Source organism: Crocodylus porosus, unplaced genomic scaffold (genome assembly GCF_001723895.1).
Source record: "Crocodylus porosus isolate Cpor-Errol unplaced genomic scaffold, CroPor_comp1, whole genome shotgun sequence".
In the NCBI taxonomy this organism is placed as follows: Eukaryota; Metazoa; Chordata; order Crocodylia; family Crocodylidae; genus Crocodylus; species Crocodylus porosus.
In genome coordinates this window covers 16,320,815-16,332,606 of record NW_017728950.1, presented here as the reverse complement: position 1 = coordinate 16,332,606, position 11,792 = coordinate 16,320,815, and the positions used below count along the sequence as shown (strand labels likewise).

Here is an 11,792-nt window from a genome sequence, read left to right as displayed (position 1 = left end):
AGCAAGTTTGCAGATGATACCAAGCTGAGGGGAGTAGTAGATGAACTGGAGGGTAGGGATAGGATTCAGAGTGACCTAAACAAATTGAAGGATTGGGCCAAAAGACATCTCATGAGGTTCAACAAGGACAAGTGCCAAGTCCTGCACTTAGGATGGAAGAATCCCATGCAGTAGTACAGGCTGGGGACTGACTGGCTAAGCAGCAGCTCTGCAGAAAAGGACCCGGGGGTTACAGTGGATAATAAGCTGGATATGAGTCAGCAGTGTGCCCTTGTTGCCAAGAAGGCTAATAGCATACTGGACTGCATTAGTAGGAGTGTTGCCAGTAGGTCAAGGGAATTATTCCCTTCTATTCAGCACTGGTGAGTCCACATCTGGAGTACTGTGTCCAGTTTTGGGCCCCCCATTATAGAAAAGGATGTGGACAAGTTGGAGAGAGTCTAGTGGAGGGCAACAAAAATGGTTTGTGGGTTGGGGCACATGACTTCTGAAGGGAGGCTGAGGGAACTATGTTTATTCAGTCTGCAGAAGAGAAGAGTGAGGGCAATTTGATAGCAGCCTTCAACTACTTGAAGAGGGGTTTCAAAGAGGAAGGAGCTAGATTTTTCTCAGTGGTGGTGGATAACAGAACAGGGAGCAACAGTTTCTAGTTGCAGCACAGGACATTTAGGTTGGATATTAGGAAAAACTTTCTCACTAGGAGGGTGGTGAAGCAGAAAGGTGGTGGAATCTCCATCCTTGAAGGTTTTGAAGGCCCGGCTCAACAATGCCTGGTCAAAATGATCTAGTTGGGGATGGTCCTGCTTTGAGCACACCGTTGTACTAGATGACCTCCTGAGGTCCCCTAACCGTAATTTTCTATAATTATATATGGGTTAGAAGTCGTGTTTTGTGTCATAAAGTTTGCCTTGCTACAGTTAATGGAGAACTAGTATTTTATTTTTGTTATGGGCATCAAAGAAAATGTTCCATGACTAATGAGCTTCTATCTCAATCAAATATATAATACAGAAGCACTAGTTCATCTGGCCAGCTATATCAGATGTTTTCCTAACCCCTCCAGGGTGTCTTGTCAAATCTAAGTGAAAGTCAGGCACAAAATTAGTTTGATTACAGGGAAAGTTTTTTTTTTATAACTTAGGGACTTGATAAATAAGTATGTTTCTCAGCAGCAGGCTGATCATGGAGTCTTAATGTGATATTCCTGGGAACTGGAGAACACCCTGGTCGCTGTGTTCCCCTTTCTTCCATAGGAAAACACTAACCTCACCTCAAGTGGTGCTTTCTATAATGGTTATAACTCAAACAGGGAAAAAAGTTCAGAGCATGGGACTTCCATAAACTCTACTCATGACATTACTACCGTTAATCCATGCCATACTGATTAGCAGCAGTATTAACCTCTCAGATGGATGGATGGTTATGACAGACAGTGAATCTTTATTTATTTTAGTTTTGTTTTTCAGGTATAGAAGAAAGAAAGTGAAGGAACACTGGAACTTAGCATTGGTTGTACTGGATCAGAGCACTGGCCCAGGTAGCTGATATTATTTTTCTGGTGATGCCAGTATGCATCGTGTCTGAAAGAGAAGACCTGTCTGGAGCCAGGAATATCACTGACCATTTTTTCTGCATTTGCTCTTTGCTGTCTAATGTGTTATTTGTTGCATGTGTTTTCCCTGTTCCTCACTTAGTAGTCCTGCATTTCACTCATTAGAAAGTGCTGGCTGGCAAATTTTTGCAGAGCTTGTTTAGCAGCATTTCACAGAAAGTAGCTATCTGCCCAGGACCACTTTGAAACCACCAGAAAACAACCTATCCATGATAAGCATGAGGAGAAACTTACATGGACTGCATGATATAACATGTTGCAAGAATCCCAAACCAGTTATTTTGGCTTGCATGCATATTTCACATAGCAGCTAAATCAACCTATTTTTGTTGTGAAATCTAGTTCTGCAGAACAGGAGTTGAAAATGTAGAGCTCCTGGGCCAGATCCAGCCTACCAAGTGATTATATCTGGCCTGAAAAGCCAGGATGTTGGCAGCAATTCAGCAGTAGGGAGAATAGGTAGTGCATTTGGTGATGTGGTAGGGGGAAAGGGTAGTAAGATAAGCATTTTTCAAGTTGTAATCAGTGGCCCACTTTTGCACTGAGCTGCATTAATTCAGGCTGCCATTGCTAAGAGTTTGTCCACCCCTTATGTAAAGGGCAAGATTACAAATTGCTTAGAAAAAACCTACACTGTGGCCACTTGTCACCTCCAGGGAGGATGGTCCAGCTAGGCCAGGGCTTGGTATTGCTGTCTGTTTCACGCCTGCAGAGCTTCAGTACAGCTTTTGTGTGCACACTTCTCAGCTGTCTCTGATTTCTGTGTCTAAACCACTCTGGTTGCAGAATGGAAACTGGTGGGGCGAAGTCCAGCCTACCTGGCTGTCATATAATGTTGGTTCGCGTTTGGCTTCCTCATTGTACAAAGGGTATTAGCCTTCTCTGCTGTCCAGGGGTGCTGTGTGGGATATTTAATGTGTTACTCTTTTTTTTGTCTCTCTGACCAGGGCTCTTCTACCTATTTCAAGACACTTCTCGGAAGTCATAATTGGTTCTGTACCTCTTTCAGGGCTCTCACGACTTGCCCATCCTGAGTCCCTGTGCTTATACCGCTCTGTGCTCTCTCATGGTTTATATGCACCCTGCCTGGAGAAGCCTCCTTTCTTTTGTGAACTAAATGATCCTTCCATCCCTCTCCAAAATGTATTTCCCCCATAAGTCTCAGCTACTACCTATCACTGCTGTAACGTGTCACCTGAGCATTAGCAATACAAAGTAACAGAAAAGAATAGTATTTTGATGGATACAGATATGTGCATTTGTGTGTGTATATAAATGCACATGGACACATGTATTTATGCATGTGTGTTTATAGTAGCATAAGAGTGATGTTGTGTGTTTATATACATATACAATACATACATGGGACCATATTTTCAAATAAAAAAATTAGGTAATTCTTGAAATGACTTTTTATTTAGTTATGAAATAGTCCACTCAAAAGTGCACTTTTAAATGTGTGTTTGTATAGGAAACCCTCGCTATTCGTGGGTTTGGCATTTGTGGTTTCAAATATTTGTGAATGCTGAACCCACATTTTAAATACGCTTACAGGAGTGCCTCAGGAGCTCTGTGCTTGCTGCCGCCAGGTTCCCGCCACTGCCTTTGGAGCCGTGCTCCCCATCCCCAGGCACCAGGGGCACTATGTTCGTGAAAGCAGACTGTGTTCGTGAACGCAGTGCCTTATTCAAGGATTTCGCCCTTCCCTGGGGATACGAGACCATATCACCTGCGAATGGTAAGGGTCACCTGTACCAAGGAGAACTTTGGTTCCATTCTTGGCTCTGATCCCTTTTGCTATTTAGGCAAACCAAAGCTTAATCTTAGTGCCTCAGTTCCCTATTTTTAATACAGGGATCATACTGTTCCCCTTTGTCTAATTTTGTCTTCACCTTATAAGTTTTTCAGTGATGGAGAGTGTGGTGGAGAATGTGTTCATATAGCGGCTTATGCAACAACAACTGATACCAGTTTAGAGGTCAATGAACCACAGTCATATCTGTAATTAATGACTGCATCAAAAAGAAAAGAAAACTATGTGCTCAGAAGTTAGCAAATACATGAACTCAGTTTGCCTGTGCAATTGCAGGAAAGGTTCTGCACAGCCCCAACAGCCCTGGGATGGAGCAGGCTCAGTCACTGTGTGAGGATGGTGTGTGTGCAGTCCAGGTGTCGGGAAGAGCTGTGTGGTAAGGAACATGGTTAGTCTGGTTTGCGCATGGGAATTCGGAGGGGATATATATGCTCAGTGCAGATAGATACTTGGAACAGTTTAGCAGCCAACCAACTCAACTCCTGACTGAATGTGCCTGAGAAGGAATTTTTCAGAGGCTTATACTATGCCAAATTTAGACTTTTTACAGTAACATCAAATAGCATCATCCTGGCACCAAGATAAAATTATGCTGCCAAATTTCAAGTTTGCTCCAAAGTAGGGAGGCACTTAAGCTTTCAATAAAAAAGTCAAAATAATTGTTTAATGTGATAAAAATAATAGATTTAATCTGCTTCTTGGAAATGGTTGAGGAAAGACAGATGTACCAAAGTTGGCATCCTCCTGCAAGCAAACACCACAAGTGATAATCATTCAACATCAGCTTTGTTGGGCTGGCCATGTCATCCAGGTGTCTGATTCCAGACTCCCAAAGCAAGTTTTATTCTCCCAGCTCAGCCAGGGTGTGCACTCAAGAGGAGGGCAGAGAAAGTACTTCAGGGGCATCCTCAAGGTCAACTTAAAAAATGCAACATTGATGTCAACTGGTGGGAGACTATTGCCCAGGAGCACCCCAAATGGAGGAAGAGTATGCTGCATGGATCCCAGTACTTTAAAACCTCATGACATCAGTAAGAGATGGAAAAATGGGAGTGGCAGAAAGTGTCATGGGCCAAATCAAGAGTCCAGCGCCACCCACCCCACATGACAACATGTCTGAGCTTCAGTAGTCTGTTGATCTCGGTCAGGCCTTATCAGTCATCTTCAGACACACAGAGGCGATCAACAAGAGCCACTTCTACACAGTGATCTCTGGTAACGTCTCTGATGGCCAAAAGCTCCCAAATCAACAAAAACACCAAAGTGCACAAAGATAAAGATACGGACGCTGTTTTTGTCACACGAAAGAAGGTGCACAGATAAGATAATCATGGAGATGATCATCCTTGACTGTGAGGGTTTGCTGAAGAAAAAGAGGGTTTTTAAACAAATAGTGGAAGGTAGCACCCAGCATGAAAAAATTCAGCCTGAATGGAAAAAGTTTGAAAGTGGTATGAACAATTTTTAGAAAGGCTGTCTAGTGGGGGCCATCTGAACAAGGTGTGTCAGCTCTGCTTCTAATAACAACAAAAACTTTGCAAACAGAACAAATGCCCCATAGCCTCAAAAGCAATGCAAAGGAAAAGGTGGTTAAAAATAGTAATGAGTAGAAATAATGCTAGGGTTTGTCTCAGGTGAAGGAAGAAGCCAAGGGGGAGAGAACTGAGATGCCATGGTGATGAACAAGGCATAGTTAAGCAAAACTAAATCTGGGGCTTCACAGACACAAAGAGCTCTTTGACTTACTGCCTGCAACTTTGCAGAAAATGTGATGAAAGATTGTTTATTTTATTTATTTTGTTACTGCATGCATGCCTGCCTTTCCAGGAGTCACTGAGCAGGTAGGGCAGTGGTTCCCACCCTTTTACACTAGAGGCACCCATCCATAGCTTTTCTAAATTGGGCAGCACCCAATTTCAACTGCTGATTTGTATTCATTACAGTGCTTACCTCCTGGCAGTCGGAGCGGGGCACCTGCCAGGGGGAGACAAGCACAAGCCTGCATGTCTCTGCTCACACTCATGGCACCCTTGAAGACATCTTGGGGCACCTCAACTAAGAAACATGGAGCTGGAGATAGGCAACACCTTGAAGACAAAGTAACTCAGAGGCGGGCGAGCTCGGGAGGGGCGAAGCGGGTGGAACTACAGTTCCCGGCGTGCAGCGCGCGCGCACCGCCTGTAGCCGCGTACGGACGTGGTCCCGGCCTGGGCACCAGCGGCAGGGGATTTTCCCACCTGGGTGAGCCGTGCGGGGCAGGGGCAGCGGGGCGCTGGGGCTGGGGTTGGGGTTGGGGTTGGGAGAGAGGGGAGCCTCGCAGCCCTTCCCGGGAGAGGAATCACGGGATCCCAGTGCAGAAGGGCTGCAAGGAGAGGGGGCATCACAGAGGACAGTCTGATTTTCTGCTCCTCTGTCCTCTTTTGATATGAAACCCCATGCCTTTAAGTCCTCTATTTTTCTCTTCAAGAGAAAAATAGAGGACATAAAGGCATCCAGTTGCATATCACTAGAGGATAACCGGACAGCCCTCTCTGATGGCCACCCTACCCGCCTTGCTTCAAACTGGCTCTCTCCCACAGAGAAGGGTAAATGGCCAGGCCTGCTGATTGTGCAGTGTGCACTTCCTCTCTTGATTCCTCATTGTGTCACTGTCTTTGCTTTCAGCCAAAAGCCAGCCTGATAAATGTAGCCAGTCAGATTTGCTGCTGGGACTGTGTGTGTTCCTGGCTGGAGTGTTGCAGGTGGTGCAACTCCATGGAGTGCAGCTTCATGCTGATTTATAAGGTTTCCCATATGCCTCCCAGGGTGCAGTAGGCCAGGAAGCCAGAAGGCAGGTATGGTGTGCCTGGCCTCTAGAAATAAACATGCTTGGTGCTGGCATGAGCTGTTCTTTTTACACTCTGACCCCCTTCTCTCTATCGGGCATGTTCAGGGCCAAGACAAAAAATGAAACCTGCAGAGCTGGAGACGGAGCACAGCGACTCCATGGCTACATTAGCCCAAGACTGGGAGTGTGGGGCAGTCTGCCCGGGAGATGGAGGGCACGAGGATGTCTGTGAAAGCTTAAGTCTCCTGCAGATCGACACTGGCTGGGACAGCCCAAAGGACCTTCCTGTGGGATGTGAGATGTGGAGCTCGGTATGTACCTTGCAAAGTAGGGTCCCTGGTCTTTTCAATACTTAGGTGAGGCACCCCTGGCGGCCAAGGGGCTTGTGTTGCACAGGTGGGTCTCGTGGGTGTTCAAGGCCTAATATTCTTAGTATGCAAGGGTCAAATTTCCAACAGGCCCAGTCATTGTAGTGTGAACCCCCACTGCTGGCACTGGATCTATTAAAAACAACTACTAAAACAAGCCATTGTGTTCGCTGTGATCCCAGGGATTTTTAGCATGCGAGTGTATTGTTAGAAACCCAAGAAAACAGAAGAGGTTGAGCCCGGGATGGTGAAACTAAGTGGCTTGCTTTATCCATGTAAGCAAAAATGGTCAAAATAGTGGGGAATAGAACAAATGGTTAAAGGAAATTCAGTCTTTCTAAGCTTTATTTTGACTATCTGAGTTGCAGAACTTGGTTAAAGAAGGCAATGGGGATGTTGATTTTTTTTTTTTGTTTTAAAGATGTGTGGAGTGTCGTTTGTGAATGTCGTTTGGTGAGGGCAGAAAACAGCATGGATCCTTTCACTCAGGAGAGTGGGGCAGGAAATCTTGGAACAGGAAAATATTTTAGACTGAGGCTTGTTCCTGCTGTCTTTGAATGGGATCTTCTTCAAAGAACAGACTTACCCAGTGTCCTTTTGCTTCTTGACTATTACTGTTTTTAGGCTGTAAAGCTTCTCAAAGTATTTTTTTTTTCCTTTAACCCACAACAAAATTTTGGTTTCTAAGCTCAGGGTACTTCAATCCCTCTGAAATATTTGCCTGTACAATTTTGCAGGCACAAGGAATTTCACACAAGGAAGAAACTCAAGTGGCACACACAGGTCCCTGGACTGAAGGCTGTGGGTGAATAAGCTCACAGGTGCTAAATGTGGCTGAAAATGATTGCTTTTTAAAACAGACTCTAGTTTGCATCTCAGTTTTAGAAAAGTGGTTTAAGTTGATAATATTTAGATCACTTGGGCTCTGTGAAAGTCTCAGTCCTTTTTTGTTCTCCTTTTGTGTTAAAAGAGGAATGTTCTAAGGAAACAGAGACACTGGGAAAGAACAGTTACAGCAAAGAAGAATAAGAGAAAACAGGAAAGAGAGAGAAGAAAAGCCAAACATGGTGAAGATAAAGGTACAAACAGCCAGAAAACAATAGGGCTGGGTCTTCAGCTGGGGTGAGCTGGCTCCTGTGCAGCAGCTTAGAATTTGTCTGTGTGTGTTGATTGATTTCAGTGTGGAGTTAACTCAGAATGGTGACATTTGCAGTAACTTCTCACTTGGGTGAGAACAGCCACACCTAAAATGCAGGGGGATTGCTAGCATGAGTGGTGTTCTCTTATAAGCAGCGGCACACAAGTTATAGTTTCTGTATGGAGGTGGGGCAGAAATTAACTCTATAGTAAAGATAGGTCTATAAACTTGCAGAGGTTCATATCACACTGAATTCCCAATACTGAATTGGGATGTTGCCTCTTAAAGTTCAGTGCATTCAGATTTAGTCCAAACTCGTGGTAGTGTAGCTTTAAATCCAATTCTTTGAAAATGCTCAATCCACAGAAAAAAGTGGTGTCGGCTTTTTATAAATGAATCTCCTGACTAGTTTAGCATGTGTGAAGCAGAGGTGGGGTGAGGGGTGAATAAGGGAAGCTGTCGCATAACTCTGGATCCTCCCCAGAGTGGCGGCACTTGTCTCATGCATTACTGCCTTCCCTCTGTGGTCTGGCCCTGCCCCTCAGTGTCAGACACTGTGGTCTTCCACAATGGTCTCTCTTGGACTGCTGTGTTCCCTGTGCTTCCCTGGCTGAGATCAGTTTGATGATTGTAGAAGACCGTGGCTGCTGGTAAGTGGGGGAAGGGGACACCGGAGAAACAGAGGGGAAGAACCCAAAGCAAGCAAGTAAAATTGAGATAAAAGAAAAAAAGATCCAGGGCAACACTGAAAAATACAGATGAGAAGGAGGGGAAAAGCACCATGACAGGGGTCCTCCATTGGCTAGTTGAGTAGGGACCAACCTTCTTGGCAGATGTGCCACAAATTAGATCCACATCCTTCTGAGAGCCACTCCAATCCCTTTCCCCTGCCTCATTGGCTGCTCTGCTTTCTGCCGTATGGTTTCTACTAAATCTGTTGCTGTTTTCTGCTTTCTGCCCTATCTACCACTGTGCTCCTGTCCCCTCCCCAGTCTGCTGCCTGTCACATGGAAGCTGCCTATGCCATTTGTGGCATGTATTCTGCAGTTTGGTCACCCCTGAGTTAGTCCATCTCCAAGGGCTCCTACTAAAATGATGGAACCCAGTGATTTATGGTGATGTTGCAGGTACTTGGGATAACTTGAGCAAATCAGCTCTCTTCCCCAGTCTTGACATATGGCTTTGCATTTCAGGTTCAGCTGAGCAGCACAGCAAGCGTGTTTTAAAGGCAATTACAAGGGATCGGCTTTTGGAGGCCAAGGAGTGTGGGCCTCGGCTGTGTGTAGACCTGAGTATGACTGGCCACATGACCAGGAAGGTAGGAGTTGCTGCAGGGACCTTTGCTTGGAGTTGAACTGTATTGTGAGGCTGGCAGGCAAGGTACCCTGCAGTAATTGCCAAGTCTCCATGGGGGCGGTAGGACTTATCAGAGTGCAAGCATCTAGATCCACTTACAGGATTTGGACCTGGGTAGTGACGGACCTTTGTAACTATGTTTCTGAAAGGTGATTTTTTTTGTGTTGTTTTCCTATATGGCAGTGTGCTTGCGACTAAGTGTTTCATTTTAAAGGATGTTGGAGGGAGAGGGGAAAGCCCCCCCAGGTTTAAGCCATGTCAGGTTATTCTAGGGATAGAGACTGGGGTTGGGGCTAGTTGGTTCAGAAACACTGACAAAATCTCTTGCCAAATGTGGTGGTCCTGCAGAGCTTTATTCTTATGTTGCAGGGTACACAGTTGCTAGACAAAAACCCAACTATTTGTTACACAAAGCACGGTTGGCATAGACCCACTGAAAAAAACTATAAGTTCCCCTCATTGGTTTGTGGGAGGCTACTAAATGTATAACAGTTGAATACCTGGGACAACTGGTGAAAAAATAAGAATGAGAGTGAAGGTCAAAGGTTAATAATGAGGATTTCAAGGGGGGACACCAGCAGAAAACACCAGCTAACTAGTGCCCATTACTCAAACTTATCTAAGGAGCCTGAAAGACTTAGAATACACAGAGTTGGCTAGTTCTCTCAGCAGAAGGCATGGACACTGCTTCCCATTGACACCCTGTGGACTCGTGCAGTCTCTGCTGGACTCCTGGGTGGCTGTGTATGTGGGTGTGATGTTCCCCCTCTGAGTACGTGATAGGGCCTTGAGTCACTTAGCCTGCTTTGTAACTATGCAGTGTGCTTGAAGCACCTGGTTCACAGTATTGCCTCTTGTGAGGACCCAGAGGCGAGCTGCTGTGCCACACTGGGCAGAACAGAGCCTTGGCAGTCCTGCCACCATGCTGTAGAGCATAAGTTTTCACTGCCCTCAAGAACTTCCTTTAAAAATACCTGTTAGCAAATCCATTTGACACTGTAGGTGCTCAGCTCCCTCTACACTATCGACCACATCCATGGTTTGATGGGATATCTCCTAGCAGAGCCCTGTAAGCTATTGAGAAAATGCTGCGAGCAGGTGTATTTTTATCATTTGGCAGGAAGTAAGTCGGCTTGCTGCTCAGATAAGGAGGCTGTACGGTTCCAACAAGAAAGCTGAAAAGCCATTTTGGATCTGCCTCACGGGGTTTGTGCCAGGCAGTCTGGTTTATGATGAGTGCTTCAGAATGAATGATGGATTCTCCAACTATCTGGTAAGTACCTGGAGTCAAAGCACCTGCTGGCATTTGAGCAGGAATTCTGCCCAACAGTGTCTACTGTCTTCTACCACCTAGCAAAACATATTGCTATAGTGACTTCTAGCAATGTGAACTAAACAGGAGTTCTTCTGAAGACAGCACCACAAAAATATAACCTTCCTCTTCCTCCTCCCTACCTTTCTATATACCCAGCAGATTACCAACTGACTGAGTCTTTCTATGGCTTAGTTAAAATTATGAAACCAGGGTGTCTTATTCAAAGCCAGAGAAAAGGAGAGAATTACATTCCAGTCTGATCATAGGTTGACTGTAGAACTGCTGCAAAGTAAATGAAAAGAGAAGGACATTGGGTATTTTTTGGTTTCTGGGACAAGACCATCCAACATCCCCTGGTTTTGGGGTTCCTGTACCCTCTCCCAAAGCATCTTGCTATGGCAACAGAATGAAATGGATCCTTGAACATAGTTTCCGTGTTCTAAGATTTGACTCTATGCTTGATTATACTTCGACAAGTGATGCCAAAATATGGCACTGTAGGGGCCCTGTGCCTCTTGCATCTTAGACTTTGGATTAGCTTTGTCAACTGACATATAAACGTGTGCTTTTTCTAACAGCTTTGCCTTGCTAACTCAGCTAGAATGTGAGAGTTGAGCTGGGTACTTGTCTTCTAGCCTGTCCTTAAAATAACTAAGATTTTATATGGCCAAACTGTGACCTCAGTTAAATCTGTTAAACCCACCGTCGTCTTATAGTTTCTAGGGTTGGAAGGGACCTGAGTAGATCATCTAGTCTGACCCCCTGCCATGGCACGAAAGAGTACTGGGGTCAAACAACCCCAGCAAGGTGTACATCTAGCTTCCTCTTAAAAGACCCCCAGGGTAGGAGCCAGCACCACTTCTCTTGGAAGTTGGTTCCAGATCTTAGCTGCCCTGACCATGAAGTAGCGTCTCCTGATATCTAATCTAAATCTACCCTCTGCCAGCTTGTGACCGTTATTCCTGGTCACTCCTGGTAGTGCTGGGGGGAACAGGGACTTCCCCAGTGCCTGCTGGTCCCCCCTGACTAGTTTGTAACAGGCCACTAGATCTCCCTCAGCCTTCTCTTGTGGAGGATGAATAGGTTCAGGTCCCGTAGCCTCTCCTTGTAGGGCCTGCCCTGATGCCCCCTGATCATGCGAGTGGCCCTCCTCTGGAGCCTCTCCATGTTGTCCACACCCCTCTTGAAGTGTGGCACCCAGAACTGGATGCAGTACTCCAGCTGCGGCCTGACGAGTGCCGCATAGAGGGGGAGGATCACCTCCTTGGACCTGATCGAGATGCATCTGTGGATGCATGACAAGGTGTGGTTGGCCTTCATGACTGCATCCCCACACTGTCGGCCCATGTTCATCTTGGAGTCA

At 45.6% G+C, this 11,792-nt stretch overlaps 1 protein-coding gene across 1 annotated transcript in view; it reads left to right on the top strand.

The window, feature by feature from the left end:
• Positions 1–6,011: 6,011 nt before the first annotated feature.
• The window catches only part of TRMT10B (tRNA methyltransferase 10B), an 11,521-nt gene continuing 5,740 nt past the window's right edge, over positions 6,012–11,792 (top strand). Inside the window, exons 1-5 of the mRNA XM_019555361.1 lie at positions 6,012–6,259; positions 6,358–6,563; positions 7,591–7,699; positions 8,952–9,076; positions 10,235–10,387. Coding sequence (XP_019410906.1) covers positions 6,372–6,563; positions 7,591–7,699; positions 8,952–9,076; positions 10,235–10,387 — 579 coding nt within the window. The 5' untranslated portion in view covers positions 6,012–6,259; positions 6,358–6,371. The remainder of the gene's footprint in view (positions 6,260–6,357; positions 6,564–7,590; positions 7,700–8,951; positions 9,077–10,234; positions 10,388–11,792) is intronic.